Here is a 16,630-nt window from a genome sequence, read left to right on the forward strand (position 1 = left end):
CAGACACAGCAAGGATCTGACAGAAGGTGAGATGAACCAAGGGCTACTACCTACTTCCAGCAGGATAATGCACCATGTCACAAAGCTCAGATCATCTCAAACTGGTTTCTTGAACATGACAATGAGTTCACTGTGCTCCAATGGCCTCCACAGTCACCGGGTCTCAATTCAATGCAGCCGACAAATCAGCAACAACTGTGTGATGCTATCATGGCTCCAACCTTTTTAAAGTGGCTAGTGACTGTATAAACCAATTCATTATAATCCAATCATAATCCAAACAAATCAAATGCAATTAATTTCAACTCAAAAAACAAAGTTTCCTATTTAAGGAAACCAACAGATTTCACTGATATCAGTAAATTGATCATTTCAAGTCTTATTTGGACTTCTTTGAGAACATATCCCATAAAACGTCTCATATATCTCAAAATTTAGAATTTCAAAGGTTAAACATCTCCTTGTTTTCTTGTATTGACATTTCTGACTCGTCTCCTGTGTGAAATGCTGGAGATGAGCTTCTGGAGTCTCAGTCTCAGGTGACGCTGGCTGTAATGAACATGCAACACTTCCTACGGGTAGCAAAGCAAAGAATAAGCATACATCCAAACATCTTCTGCAGCTTCATTTAGCTGATTCATTGTGAGTGGTTCATTTAGCCAATCGCAGCCTGGCACATCAGGAATGGTCACATATTACAGGCTCAGTTTTTATGCCACCTAAATTTGAGCATCAGCTTCTACGGCTGAAAGGTTTTTTTGTAGGAATGAAATGTAATCTCTGATGGTGGTTTAGGTTTCAGCTGTGAAAGAGGAAACTCACGTATCTGTGGGTGCTTATTGTGGTCCTGTAACTACAGGTCGGAAGTGGGAATATGGTTCTTTATGTAGTGTTATAACAAATACTTTGAGCATTTCATGATGTTTTAGATCTAAGATGTTTCTCTCTTGTGGAATAAGCTGCCAGTAAATGTCCGGGACACAGACACCCTTTCCACTTTTAAGATTAGGCATAAAACTTTCCTTTTTGATAAAGCTTATAGTTAGGGATGGCTCAGGTAATCCTGAAACATCCCATAGTTAAGCTGTTATAGGCTTAGACTGCTGGGGGACCTCATCTGTCACACCTTTCCTCACTTTGCTCTCTTTTTCCCCCTGTTTAATTTCTCAAATGATTTTATGAACATGTGACATTATTGTGGTTATTAACCTATGTTTCCCTGTTCCAACAGGTATCCTTTGAATGGTGTTATGGTGTTTCCCCCCCTCTTTTCCCTCTTTTCTGTCTTCTCAAACCCCAGCTGGTCGAGGCGGATGGCCACCCTTCCTGAGTCTGGTTCTGCCAGAGGTTTCTTCTTGTTAAAAGGGAGTCGTTCCTTTCCACAGTCGCCACAGGCACGCTCAGGACGGGAGATTGGACTGAAGACACGTTTCAGTGCAATCTGTTGGTTTCCTTAGCTAGGACATTATTTTTTAAATTGGCTCTATATGAATGAATTGGATTATGATTACAATGAATTGAATTCTAATTGGCTTGAATTGGACTATATTATTTAAGTGCCTTGAGATGACAATTGTTGTAATTTGGCGCTATATAAAGAAAATTGAATTGAATTGAATTGAATTGTTCAAATGGTGCTGAGGCCTCTCGTGGTAAAGGACAGATTTATTTTTTAAATCACATATTATCTCAAACCTTCTCATACGTTCATCTGCCCGATCCTAAAGCTCTTGTTCATCTGTAATTATACATTTTTGGGGTTTGGTCTTTGGAAATCTGGATCCCCAGAATGGGATGACCACTAATCTATATGTTCTGTACACCAGTCAGCCACAACATTAAAACTACCTGTCACGTAGGGTGGCATGGAGGTGAGGGGAGAGGACCCAAATGGAGATTATAAATGTAAAACTGGATTTATTCCTAAATATCTTTTGGGGGAATCCCAAAAAACCTAAACTGACCAAACAAAACCTTAAGAACAAACAAAAACCCAACTGACATGAATAACTACTTGACTCAAACATGAGAGACGGCGAGGATTTGACAATGAGTGAATGACAACTGGGAGACTAAATACTGTGGAGGGTGATTGGTGAGTGAGTGCAGCTGATGACCAGACCAGAGGGAACTGAGGAAAAAGGTGAGGACATGGCAGACCTAAAGCTAAGACAAAAACACAGAACAGGACAAAGAATGCAAAACATTCACAGAGATATTACACTACCCTCCTATCATTACGTCAGTGTATGGAAATTGGACCTGATGTGATGTATAAAATTAGCATTGATGTGAAATTCAGGACCAAAGGTTTCTCAGCATGTAACTGGATAGTTAGTTATTCATTTCACCCTATAGTGAAATTAATTTAGTGGTTTTAATTTTGTGAATGATTGCTTTCTTGGATCGTACAGAAGGTTATATATGTCCAACATGTGATTTACTTTGTCCTTGGAGTTATATCGAAGGCTGAATATCTTGTGAAGGATTCAAAGATATTCCAAGTGATTCCTGCGTCCAGTATAGAGCTTCTAGTGTTTTTATAGCTGTGAAGCACACTCACAGACCTGTGAAGTGGCTTTAGGCAGCCAGCCACAGCTATAAATAGTTTCTCCTTCAGATTAAATCCTCCAAAATGAACCAGCAGGAAGGTGACTGATCACCAGACCAACAAAACAGACAAAACAGCTGAAGCTGCATTACAGACAATAAGAGAACTTTAAACCTTGTTGGATGTGAAATGAAATGTGCTGAAGAGCAGGATTTCTACACACGTCAGTCATCATCATGATGTGAGTGTTCAGCTGCATAGAAACAGAAGAAGAAGAAGCTCCACTTTAAGACTGTGTGATTCCAGTGATGATCCAGCATTGATCACTTCCAGTTTCTGGAGAATTTGTTTAAAAAAAGAAGCTTTCTGGTTAATTGATTTGATTGTGGATGTGAAGTGTGTCAGCGCCCCCTGCAGGTTGTAGAGAGATTTGAAAAAGCTTACAGCACCTGGTATTCCCAGGCGGTCTCCCTTCCAAATACTAACCAGGCCCCCTGCTTAGCTTTCGAGATCGGGCGTGTTCAGGGTGGTGTGGCTGTAAGCGAAAGTCACTGCAACAAATATATATATATATATATATATAGATGCTGGAACCATATGTTCCTTTTAGTTTTTCACATAATTGGCTTGAGAGGCTGATGTTGATCCTGCACATGTTCTTCTCTCTCGTGTTGGTTCTCTGCAGCTGAAAGTGAGACTCTCAGATAACTTAGTGTCTGTCGACCTCTTCTGTTCCCTGTGTGTAGTTTTGTGTTCAGCGTCACACAGAGAGACCGAGGCTGCTTAGTTAGATGATATCATCACAAATTGCTCATTTTTAAACAGTTACATTATATTTTAGAAGTCAGAACACAGTGATAGATGTTGTTTCAGCATCTATATAAAGCTGATTTGTGACTGATTCTCTCGCTTACGGCCATACCACCCTGAACACGCCCGATCTCGTCCGATCTCGGAAGCTAAGCAGGGTCGGGCCTGGTTAGTACTTGGATGGGAGACCGCCTGGGAATACCAGGTGCTGTAAGCTTTTTACACCTGCAGGAGGCGCTGCTGCTCACTCAACACGGACAGCTTCTTGACATACTTCACATCAGGAAGGAAATCACTCAAATAAATTCACTTTTCAATCTTTGTCAAAGACTGGAAATGAGCGCACACATAAACCTCATTTAGGTCACTCTGTCATATCATCTTCCAGCACTGCTCAGCTCACAGTGACTTCATCTGTCTGAATTCTTCTGGATACCAAACACACACAGATATTATTGTCTCACATTAGTCTGCAGACTGTTAACAGATCTTCCTGCAGTCTGCAGATTCATCCCATTTCCTTCCTTCCTAAGAATCCCTGCTGATATCCAAGGTGCTGATCCCAGATCTGCTCAGATGTCCCAGGTTCTCCTCTGCTTTTATCCTCACACACTGAACTGTCTCCTCATCTATGTGTTAACAACCAGAACCCACTGATGTGGGCTCAGAAATAAAGTTTCCAATGTTTTCCAAACAGAAATGAATAAATTACAGAGATTTACTGAGGCCAGATAGAAAAAGTGCACGTGCAGCCACTTTAAACTGTCAAACAGGCAACTTTATATCTAACAGCAAACACTGAGAGCTGCTCTGCAGAATAAATACTTTTACTGGAGGAAGTGTTAGTAAATGTTGCTGATGACACTTTGATTCTTTTGCCTGAGTGAGGTTTTAGATTCAGAACTTTTACTGGGAGTTGAATATTTCTCAGTGTGGCATCAGTGCTTGTAAAGGATCTACACCACTGTCACCTGACTCAAAATCAACACTAATCAAATTGAAAGAAGTTCATAATCAGCTTTTTTAAGTGAATTATAAGCTAAAGGCTTCCTCTTTGCCCCAGGTTAGGGTTAAGCTGATCCGGGTCAGGGGTTAAGTTGCACCGTCTGGGGGTGAACTGACCATCAAATTGAATCTAAATCAAAGCCATAAGAAATTTCAACCATAACTTACCTCTTTGAAAAACTGATTTAAAAGTCCATTATTGTTTTGTAAGTGGTCATATTCATTTTCTTCAGGATAACTTCACATTAAATCTGATTTAAAAAAAAATGTCATTAAAGTTGGAATCTTCCCTGAAACAGAAATGCTGAAGTGGAATGAATGAATAAATGTCCCCAAAACTTTCCATCCTTCCACTTTCTTTAATTCATGGTTTCAGGGGGAGTGGAGCCTATCTGTCACAGAAACTCCTCAACATTCCAGTCTAATAACAAGTCTGAAACTAAAGCAAAAACTGCAGCCCCAAATGAACATTGGCGTGATATAGGCTGTGTCAAATGCAAAAGCAGTCCCTGTTTCCCTTTTTGGAACTCATCCTTTCTAAGGACAAAGTTAAATGTATGAGGATCAAACACAACAAGTACCTGGGACATGTCAACAGATCCAGGAAATCCAGGAACCAGCAAACTGAGAGCCAAAGAGAAACTGAGGCGTCTGCCAACAAATCAGCAGCAGCTGAAGCTGATCAACTTCCTGATGTGTCATGAGGTGATCACATGTTTCAACAAAAGACATCAGATAGACATAGCTTTAACAGTTGCAGACCAATATCAATACTTTCACAGTTTGTTCAGAAACTAGATAGTTTTATTGAAAACAACAGCTTATTGAATGAGAGTCAATATGGGTTTGGGTCAAATAGGTCTACAGCTGCAGCAATAATGAAGGTGACAGAAGAAATCCCAACTGCAACGGACAGAAAGAAGTTTACCATATGAACCATTCATTGAGCTGAAGAAAGCTTTTCACACTATTGATCATTCAATATAACTTTCAGAGTTAAATAGCTTTGGTGTGAGAGGAGTTGCTTTAAAGGGGAACTCCTGTATTTTAAAACCTGGACCTTATTTCTGGCATGAAATACGTTTCATCTACTCACAGAAGAGTTTGGCGAAAGTCGGCGTCCTTCGGGAGCTATTTAGAAAACTCGCGATCAGCGTATATCCATATAATGGAGTTAATGGATGATGCAGCCTCTAAATAAGACATTATCTGTCTTAATTTCACCAATACTTTAAGAAAAATGAATGAACGAACGTGTACTATAGCTCTGTTAGCTCATAGGTGCTGTTATGTGGCTACTTGCGGCTATAGGAGAGCTAACGGAGGGATTTCTACACAGGCCCTCTACTGGGACAACCAATTTAACCAATTTAAAACAAATGTGTATCTCAGCTGCAGGAGTCAAACTTTGGAATTCTCAACATAATGATTTAAAAGGTTTTTCAGATGTTTTCCTGTTCAAAAAAATGTATGAGGAGAAAACAATTGGACATTAAACAAGACATTAGACAGTGGAAGGAGCTGCACCCATCTGTCCCAGACAGCCCTGATGGGAGCAGGCTGGTCAGATCTTTCTCTGGTATCTCTGTTGTCAAATCTGAGGACTCTTGATATCATTTGAAAGGTCTGAAGTGACATTGTTGCTCGAAAATATTTCTTCCTGTCGATGCGTCCCAGAGGCGATCAGTGGCCTCATTGCAGGATCTGTGCACTCCAGCAAAAAGAAGAAGCATCCAGGTGTTCCTCATCAGTGTCTTTCCACATGTTGCCATGGACTTTTGTTCCTTCAAGGTTTGACTCTTTTTAATGGCATAAATAGCTCAAAACATGTGTTGATGTCACTGATTCTGGTCACAGCAAACCCTGTGATTCCAGGAGTCATTTTGATGACGTCTGCAGCAGCTGCCCTGCCATCATGTACATCATGAGGTACTGAGCTCCAACACATCTTACCATTTTTGGACTTGAGTCTTTCAGCAGGAGCAGCTTCAGCACCGGTGACCTCCTCATCAGATGAGTGTCTTCTGGATGATATTCCACTTTGTCTTCCTCCTCAGAAACCTGCTCATCCATATCTCCATGCTGCTCTGTGTCCTCTCCCTCATTTTCACCAGAAATATGATGCAGAACGTCTCTCACTGAGAATCTTCTTTTCATTTTGGCATGCTGCACATTGGAGATGTGCACTCTGCACGTCACCAACTCCACACTGAACTGAGCTCACATGTGTGGACATGCCCGTCTTTGCTTGTTCTGTTTCTGTGCAGGTAAACTGGATAACAAGGCAAAATGAGAATCCCCTAAAGCTCACATGATGAGGAGAGGAGCTGGCTGTCAGTGTGTTGGCTGACAGTGCACTGATGATGTCAGCTGTGGCTCTAATTATTGCTTTATAATCTTATTTTTGTAACTGGGTCGAAACCGAACCTAACAACACAGAAGTCATAATCTCAGCCTGAGCTTTTTACAATTTAGTTTTATTTTGGTTCCTGACAATAGATAAATCAACTCCAGTTAACTGTAAAGATGAAAAACTGTGGTATTCATGTCTCATCCCATCATCACCATTACAGCACCGCTGCTGGAGCTGATACAGACACACAGGAGACTTCTAACATTTTATCAGTATCAGTTTTACACAGACAGCTGGATCCTTGGCTTCTAGTTCTACAGTGAGGAACCTTGGAGTTATTTTTGACCAGAATTTATCATTTGACGCACATATAAAACTGGTTTCTAGGACTGCCTTCTTTCACCTTCGTAATATTGCTAAAATCAGGAACATCCTGTCTCAGGGTGATGCAGAGAAACTAGTTCATGCATTTGTTACTTCAAAATTGAACTACTGTAATTCCTTATTATTGGGCTGTCCCACATATTCTCTGAAAAGCCTCCAGCTGATCCAAAATGCTGCAGCCAGAGTTCTGATGAGAACTAACAGGAGAGATCATGTTTCTCCAGTTTTAGCTTCTCTTCATTGGCTCCCTGTTAAATTCAGAATAGAATTTAAGATTCTTCTCCTCACATATAAAGCTCTTAATGACCGAGCTCCATCATATCTTAAAGATCTCATTGTAAGATATTTTCCTAACAGAGCACTTCACTCCCAAACTGCAGGTTTACTTGTTGTTCCCAGAGTTTCTAAAAGTAGAATGGGAGGCAGAGCCTTCAGTTATCAGGCCCCTCTCTTGTGGAATAAGCTGCCAGTAAATGTCCGGGAAGCAGACACCCTTTCCACTTTTAAGATTTGGTTTAAAACTTTCCTTTTTGATAAAGCTTATAGTTAGGGATGGCTCAGGTAATCCTGAAACATCCCATAGTTAAGCTGCTATAGGCTTATACTGCTGGGGGACCTCATCTGTCACACCTTTCCTCACTTTGCTCTCTTTTTCCCCCTGTTTAATTTCTCAATTGCTATTATGTACATGTGACATTATTGTGGTTATTAATTTCTGTTTCCCTGTTCCAACAGATATCCTTTGAATGGTGTTATGGTGTTTTTCCCCCCTCTTTTCTGTCTTCTCAAACCCCAGCTGGTCGAGGCGGATGGCCACCCTTCCTGAGTCTGGTTCTGCCAGAGGTTTCTTCCTGTTAAAAGGGAGTCGTTCCTTTCCACAGTCGCCTCAGGCACGCTCAGGACGGGAGATTGGACTGAAGACAAGTTTCAGTGCATTCTGTTGGTTTCCTTAGCTAGGATATTATTTCTTAATTGGCTCTACATGAATTAATTTGATTATTTTGAAATTAATTAATTGAATTCCAATTGGCTTGAATTGGACTATATTATTTAAGTGCCTTGAGATGACAATGCAGTCTTAACAAACCTTTAATAGGTCAAATCTACATGTGAGTTAAGAGTTAATATTGGACTCTTCTCTGGACTCTGGTCCAGCCAGCCAGGAGTACAGAAAGTTTGCAGGTTAGGGGTCAGCTTTAGTTTTCAGGCAGCTCAACTCTGCAGGTTTTTACCTCTTCTGAAGTCCAACAGCCGTATGAGAGCTCATGTTTCATGTCACGCACTTGAATGCACCAGGGAGAAGATTTAGGTTAACATTTCAGAAGAAGATCATGATTTATGAATTTCAAGCGGAAACTTCCTTGTTCCCTCCCTAAACTGATCTGAAGGTGGGAGGATGTGTGAAACCATTGTGTGAGAGTAGAGGAGCTCTTAAGTGAAGATCAGCTGATCAGCTGCAACAAAAGGAGGTGGAATTAGTTTTGTATCACAGCACAGACGGTGTTTCTGCTCTGAGAGTCACACACTGCTCTGCCAAATGGAGGAAATGGCTCAGAAAAGGGTTAAACTGGACCTGGAAACCTTCTCTTGTTCGATCTGTCTGGATCTACTGAAGGATCCGGTGACTATTCCCTGTGGACACAGCTACTGCATGAACTGTATTAAAGGCTACTGGAATGGAAAGAATAAGAAGGGAATTCACAAATGCCCTCAATGCAAGAAAACTTTCACACCAAGGCCTGTCCTGGAGAAAAGCACCATGTTAGCTGATTTAGTGGAGCAGCTGAAGAAGACTGGACTCCAAGCTGCTCCTGCCGATCTCTGCCATGCTGGACCTGAAGCTGTGGCCTGTGATTTCTGCTCTGGAAGAAAACTGAAAGCCATCAAGTCCTGTTTATTCTGTCTTTTCAAAGAAATCTCACTCAGCTCTGATCATTAATGAGAATATGATGAAGAAAGGATGATTTCATCCAAATTAATGAAAAGATTTTGTGGTGGGGCTGAGAACTGTTTAACTCTCATTGTCCTGTTCCACGTATTGTTTAAGGACCGTCACAGGTACAAGGGTCAAGGGTGCTGGAGAAGGCCTATCTATCTTATTTCAGCTTCCATCTAAACCTTGTTTTACTGAATGTCTCATGACCTTGTGTGGCATAAATAGCAATAGTATAATCTTTTTAACTCAGACAACTCTGTGTCAGTTTCCTGATATGTCATGCAGACTCCTTGCTGTGAAAATATATGTTTTGTGTTAATTGTCTCTGAGTCTCATTTTGAGAGAATTTTCTTGACACCAACACAACAGACATTTGAAACAGTTTCACAGCTTGAAGTTGAGCCTTGTGCCCTTTTAGTGTTGGAACAGCCTTAACTTTCAACTTCAGTCATTAAACAGCTGTCTGGAAAGTACAGGGAACAAATCCAAACCTTTTTCAGACTGTTAAAGATTTCTGGGTCTTTGGGGAATATAAGTCCAACTTTCCCTCGTAACCAAACACACATTTTCTTAAAAAAATAGCTCATTAGCAAGAACATGAAAATCATGAGAAATGTTGACATCTGACCTTCAACAAAATGCAGAACAATGAAATACAGATGAGTGGAAAGTTAGACTTCACATCAAACTGAAATTATATGTTGCTCCTACAGATGTTGTATGTTTACATAAATACCCACAGCTGGTGCAATGTGACTTTGTGAATTATAACTTTAAACAAAACAAATATGTATAGTATAAGAGAATAAAACATGTCTCTAGTTTCAAACAGATTGTATATTGTTCTGTTCATCAACTCACAATTGTTGCCATGTTTGTCTTGAACGGTGGGAGATCTGTCCACAGTTAAAACAATGAAAACATATTTTAATTACTTTCAATCATTCTTAAAACATGTGCTACTCACAGAACATTCAGAGCAAAAGTCCTGACAAGAGAAAGGTGGTAATCCACACAAAAGATTTTTAATCTGAAGAAAGAAAAGGCTTCTGATTGGTAGTTCCTGTTGCTTCTCCTGGATGAATGTTTTCTTATCTGCCGTAAAATAGGTTGTTGATTTAAACCAATCATTTATCTGTGGGAGTACATTGGTGTCTCTTTAGACTAGATACTCGAGTGAAAGCTTCCCCACACTGACCACAGATATAAGGTTTCTTTTCTGTGTGGATACGTTGGTGTCTCTTAAGACAGGCAGATGTAGTGAAAGTTGTCCCACACTGACCACAGATGTAAGGTTTCTCGACAGTGTGAATATGTTGGTGTGTCTTTACATGACATAATTGAGTGAAAGCTGCTCCACACTGACCACAGCTGTAAGGTTTCTCTCCTGTGTGAATACGTTTGTGTCTCTTAAGACTGGAAGATCTAGTGAAAGCTGCCCCACACTGACCACAGCTGTAAGGTTTCTCTCCTGTGTGAATATGTTGGTGTGTCTTAAGATGAGATAACTGAGTGAAAGCTGCCCTGCACTGACCACAGCTATAAGGTTTCTCTCCTGTGTGAATACGTTGGTCTATCTTTAGGCTATATATTATAGCGAAAGCTGCTCCACACTGACCACACCTGTAAGGTTTCTCTCCTGTGTGAATAAGTTGGTGTGTCTTAAGATGAGATAATTGAGTGAAAGCTGCTCCACACTGACCACACCTGTAAGGTTTCTCTCCTGTGTGAATAAGTTGGTGTTTCTTAAGATGACATAATTGAGTGAAAGCTGCCCCACACTGACCACAGCTGTAAGGTTTCTCTCCTGTGTGACTATGTTGGTGTATCTTAACATGACGTAATTGAGTGAAAGCTGCTCCACACTGACCACAGCTGTAAGGTTTCTCTCCTGTGTGAATACGTTGGTGTCTCTTAAGACTGGAAGATCTAGTGAAAGCTGCCCCACACTGACCACAGCTGTAAGGTTTCTCTCCTGTGTGAATATGTTGGTGTGTCTTAAGATGAGATAACCAAGTGAAAGCTGCCCCGCACTGACCACAGCTGTAAGGTTTCTCTCCTGTGTGAATACGTTGGTGTATCTTTAGGCTATATATCATAGCGAAAGCTGCTCCACACTGACCACACCTGTAAGGTTTCTCTCCTGTGTGAATAAGTTGGTGTGTCTTAAGATGAGATAATTGAGTGAAAGCTGCTCCACACTGACCACACCTGTAAGGTTTCTCTCCTGTGTGAATAAGTTGGTGTGTCTTAAGATGAGATAATTGAGTGAAAGCTGCCCCACACTGACCACAGCTGTAAGGTTTCTCTCCTGTGTGACTACGTTGGTGTATCTTAAGATGACGTAATTGAGTGAAAGCTGCTCCACACTGACCACAGCTGTATGGTTTCTCTCCTGTGTGAATACGTTGGTGTGTCTTTAGGCTATATATTATAGCGAAAGCTGCCCCACACTGATCACAGCTGTAAGGTTTCTCTCCTGTGTGAATACGTTGGTGTCTCGTTAGCCTAGATATTATAGCGAAAGCTGCTCCACACTGATCACAGCTGTAAGGTTTCTCTCCTGTGTGAATACGTTGGTGTGTCTTAAGATGAGAAGATGTAGTGAAAGCTGCTCCACACTGACCACAGCTGTACGATTTTTCTCCAGTATGAAGCCTCTGATGATACCTCAGCTGTGATGATCTTTTGTAAACTTCCCCACAGTGCTTACAGCAGTGCCATCTGGATCCCTCTTGGGCTATACGTTTCTGCAATGACAGAGAGGCAGAAGACTTAGATTCTGTTCAAAGTCTAAGTCAAAGTCAGCTTTACTGTGAATTCTGTAACACTGGAAAAAAGTAGATCACGTTTAACTTAAGGTTGCGTGTGACATGCATGACAGAAAGTTGACAGCTGTCAACAGTAACAAGCAGCTTGCGATCAGAGCGGTTACACACTCCTAAACATTAACACGGCTGAGGGAAAACGAGCCAAGACCCACTATGTTCAGCGGGGCAGCTTTCACTCAATTATCTCATTATGCCGCAATTATTGCTTCCTATTGCGTCAGTCACGTCCTTGTTAAACACAAGAAGCCATTCAAAGACGGCAAAATTGTGAAGGAAGCCTTTCTCGAAGCAGCGGTATGGGCCGCACTAGTGGGTTCATTGCACTGTGCAGAGAAAGTGAATCATTCTTGGATATCTTGAATGATCATTGTATAATTCACCAGCAAGCGTTGTGTGGAAAGATTTTAAATATGAAAGACGTGATGAATATCGCGATGAAGATTGTGTGTTCAGTTCAGGCCAGGAGTCTGCAGAGAAGGCTTTTCCGTGCTCACTTTGAGGAGAATGATGCTGAGCACACAGACCTGCTGCTTCACACAGATGTGAGGTGGTTAAGCAGAGGTAAATTTTTGGCCAGATTTATGGAGCTGTTCCCTGAAATCAAGGAGTTCCTGAAGTTTTCAAAACATGTGGATTACAATACCAAGCTAAATTGGCTTTTCGATTTATCTTTCCTCAATGATCTCACTGGTGAGCTCAATGAACCGAATTTAGTGCTGCAGGGCAAGGGTAAAGATGTGTTCAACATGATGAATTCAGTGAACAAGTTTAAAAGCAAGATACAGCTGATGTCAAGCAGGCTGCAGAGTGGTAACCTGCACAACTTCCCTCACATGCAAGCAGAACTACAACGTTAAGGTAAAGGTGTGACACAGCTTGACAGTGCACATTATCAGGAGCATGTTCAGAGCATCTTGTCTGTTTGAGAGGCGTTTTACTGACTTTGGAGCCATCGAGCCTTTAACCAGCTGTTATCCATTTGGTACAAGTATTGATGTTGATGACATTGCTGCCAAAGTCAAATCACTTTTTTAGATCAACCTGGAGAGCATGTAGTGTTCTGGAAACTACTGGTGGAGGAGAAGTATCCCAGACTCAGAAGTTGTGCCTTGAACCTGACAGCTCTTTTTGGATCAACTTATTTGTGTGCGTGTGTGTGTGTGTTTGAGAGAGGGAGGGGTTTTGATGTGATGTGTAGTGGTTGTGTGACAACAAGAAAAAGTGTTGTGAGGTTAGTTACTGCAGGTTGGAAATGATGGGTGTGGGTTTGTGATATTGACACTGGACTGGTAGATCTCGGGTGGTTGCTGAACTTGAAAAGTAGATCTTAGGTCAAACAAGGTTGGGCACCCCTGGTTTAAATGAATAAAAGTAACAGTGGTGGTAATACATGACATTCTTTACACTAACCCTTTGTTCCAGCTTACAACCCAGAGGTCTGCAGCCATTCAGCTCAACAGCCATCAGAGAAACACTGTTTTAACTCAACCTTTGTTTCTCTCTAAAATAACTCTTTACCCTGAGGTAGAGAGTTCTACAAACCTGTCATCAAACCATTAAAGACCCAGAAGTATTACCACCAGGTTTAATTCATGTAATTCAGATACTTTGAACACAAATAATGAAGATTAGCTCCTGAACCTCTCAAATCTGAAGACTGAGAGCCAGAAAACGTCCCACCACAACAATCTGCCCACCGATTTTCTTCAAGCAGATCATTCAGCCTGCAGCACATGTTCAGTCTAAGCACATCTGTATCTGCTGCTCAGAGCGAGGAGATGAAACCAGGAAACTCTTTGCTGTTTTTAAACAGAGAAAAACACTAACTTTGACACTTTCTCCACATTTGATGGAAAAGCAGAACGATCAGAGGATACACAGAGCTTTGACACTCTTCCTCGTGTCTTTAGCATCCTCCACACTGACCTGTAGCCCGGTGGAACCAGAGGATGAGCTGGCTCTGTTCCTAGTGGAGGGGTTTGGATCCTGGTTCTGCTGCTCCATCCTGGTCCTGGTCCTCCGACTGATGGACTCTGTCTGCAACTGTGAGTAAATACAATAAGATTCAGCTGTGGCGTGCAGAATGTTAAACCACACTAGGTCAAAGTTAAAAATATTTAAAATTCTGTTAAATTCAGAATAGAATTTAAGATTCTTCTCCTCACATATAAAGTTCTTAATGACCGAGCTCCATCATATCTTAAAATATGTCATTGTAAGACATTTTCCTAACAGAGCACTTCACTCCCAAACTGCAGGTTTACTTGTTGTTCCCAGAGTTTCTAAAAGTAGAATGGGAGGCAGAGCCTTCAGTTATCAGGCCCCTCTCTTGTGGAATAAGCTTCCAGTAAATGTCCGGGAAGCAGACACCCTTTCCACTTTTAAGATTAGGCTTAAAACTTTCCTTTTTGATCAAGCTTATAGTTAGGGATGGCTCAGGTAATCCTGAAACATCCCATAGTTAAACTGCTACTGCTGGGAGACCTCATCTGTCACACCTTTCCTCTCTGGAATGCTGTGCAAAGTAAAAAAAATTGAGCAGTATGTAACATGAAGAGACCAAACCCCAGCTGGTCGAGGCAGGTGGCCACCCTACCTGAGTCTGGTTCTGCCAGAGGTTTCTTCCTGTTAAAAGGGAGTCGTTCCTTTCCACAGTTGCCACAGGCACGCTCAGGACGGGAGATTGGACTGAAGAGAAGTTTTGGTGCAATCCGTTGGTTTCCTCAGCTGGGATGTTGTTTTTGAATTGGCTCTATATGATTGAATTGGATTATTTCTAAATTAATTAATTGGATTTCATTGGCTTATGATTACAATGAATTTATCTCCAATCGTCTTGAATTGGACTATATTATTTAAGTGACTTGAGACGATATTTGTTGTAATTTAGCGCTATATAAATAAAACTGAATTTAATTCGTGGGAGTCGTGTTTATTTCCTGCCGTTTCCATAGCGGCGCGCCAGAGAAATTCATATTATATATGAATACAATACGGTGTGTGGCGGGAGTGCGTGACAAAAGACCGATAAACGTGACTGTCACGCTCAATGCTTGAGACCCTGGTTATGACTTCCGGACGAACCAGGCCTTAATTTAACAGTCTTCACGAAAAAGTTGTCAAGAGTTCTTTTCAGTTTATCATCCGCGGCAATTTCCATTCTAAATCTGATGGGCCGAGGCCACTCACCTCTCTCTGTCTGACCGCAGCACACGCATTCAAACGTTGATACACACGTACACGAATATCTAAATCACGACCAATCAGAGGGAGGTCCCGCCCTTCACTATCTCTGATTGGTTTAGACCACGATATGGGCCTAATGTGTGTCTGTTATTGATCCAAAAAATAAGAAAAGAGTAAGAAAAAGGGCCAGAAGTCTCTTTCACACATAGGTAAAATGATAAAGCTCTATTGTATTTGTCCATCTGGCCGGCTTATTGATATCTATAGCTGAGGTTGTGTTTCTGGTATTGTGCACTGCTTATAGTACGGTTTGTAGAGCATTAGCATTAGCATTAGCAGGACATGCTAAATATGAATAGCAGCCAGGTTATTTTAACGGTTTCACTCTCTGGTGCTTGTTCTGGCTGCCAGTGTTCAAGTGCAGGAATCAAACCAATGATTTATAGCACTTTGAAGACAATTCTGCAAATGTTTGACCGCTACATGTATTCTTTTCTGGTCTTACCTGCGTGCAGCTTCCTGTAGCGATGTTCGCAGATGTGCTGAGGCTTCGAAACGTGTATGTAAGCATAGACGTATATGTCTATGGCTGTGTCAAAAATCACTCCCTAACCACGATATAGTTCATTGTATAGGGACCACGCCATTTTGTAGTGGTGTCCGTTAAGGGATTTTTGATGCTCACTATATAATGCACTCAATGTATCCCACAATTCAACGCGAAATGTAGTGCGCATCCGATGGCAGTGTTGCCAGGTGGGAAATGTAGTATGATCATACCAGAGACATAGAATTGTCGTATTTTGAGGAAAACTAGTCTAGTGATGCGCTAATTTCACTCTAGTGTAGAACAGCGTCTAACAGACACTCACGGCTGAGCATCAGCAGCCCCACAGTTGCTTTAGTAAATGTCCCCGTAAACAATGACGACTGGGACCTAATGAGCCAAATGAGCTCATGAGGCCTGAAGGCCACCTACTGTTAGGAACTTCTGAGGCAAACGCATGCACGTCACTCGTAGCTCACATAGAAAAGCACGATTGGCTTGAAACTTGTCTCATGTAAATGCAAATGCCTTCAGGGTTCACAAAAAAATCCAACAGACAGTTGCGACAGGCTGATAACAACCACACATTTACAGAATGGTCAAATTATCGCATTTTTTGGGGGATTGTTGATCGTACACAGGGCAAAATTATCTTACAAATACGACAATTATCGTACACCTAGCAACACTGTCCGATGGTCTCCAACCGGAGCAAGATATGCCATAATGCATTGCCAAAAAATTTCTGGGCTGCTAGTAAGGGATGGCAGACAGACGCCGAATGAATGTTTAAACTTTAGGAATAGATATGGTTGCAGGTTTATCTAGAAAATTGACATAGGTCGTTTAATAAGTAAAGCTTAATTCGCCATTTATTAATGATGTCTAGTACAGTGTGTGAATAAAAGCTGAGTGAATCTGACTACTCAGACACAACTGGATTACTCAGTTTGTCCAATATTGTGAGACTGTAAATAAAGGAGCTGCCTAAGGTTCAGGAAGTTTCGCACGTAGGGATTGTAGTTTG

The 16,630-nt window shown here is 41.4% G+C and overlaps 1 protein-coding gene, 1 non-coding gene and 1 pseudogene across 2 annotated transcripts; 1 reads left to right on the top strand and 2 right to left on the bottom strand.

Moving 5' to 3' along the window:
• Positions 1–2,988: 2,988 nt before the first annotated feature.
• On the bottom strand, positions 2,989–3,094 carry LOC140297223 (5S ribosomal RNA; annotated as a pseudogene).
• A 365-nt stretch (positions 3,095–3,459) lies between these two features.
• On the top strand, positions 3,460–3,578 carry LOC140297944 (5S ribosomal RNA). The gene has a single exon (XR_011913634.1). It is a non-coding gene; the product is annotated as a 5S ribosomal RNA (ribosomal RNA).
• Positions 3,579–9,858: 6,280 nt separating this feature from the next.
• On the bottom strand, positions 9,859–15,801 carry LOC140291964 (uncharacterized). The gene is made up of 3 exons (XM_072379453.1): positions 15,562–15,801; positions 13,797–13,913; positions 9,859–11,789 (listed from the first exon to the last, which is right to left on the bottom strand). Exons 1-3 carry the CDS (start codon positions 15,625–15,627, stop codon positions 10,167–10,169), a joined length of 1,806 nt encoding a protein of 601 aa, XP_072235554.1. The 5' UTR covers positions 15,628–15,801; the 3' UTR covers positions 9,859–10,166.
• Positions 15,802–16,630: the final 829 nt, after the last annotated feature.

The sequence above is a fragment of the Leuresthes tenuis genome, unplaced genomic scaffold, assembly GCF_036924035.1.
Source record: "Leuresthes tenuis unplaced genomic scaffold, fLeuTen1.0.hap1 SCAF_1, whole genome shotgun sequence".
NCBI classification, from domain to species: Eukaryota; Metazoa; Chordata; class Actinopteri; order Atheriniformes; family Atherinopsidae; genus Leuresthes; species Leuresthes tenuis.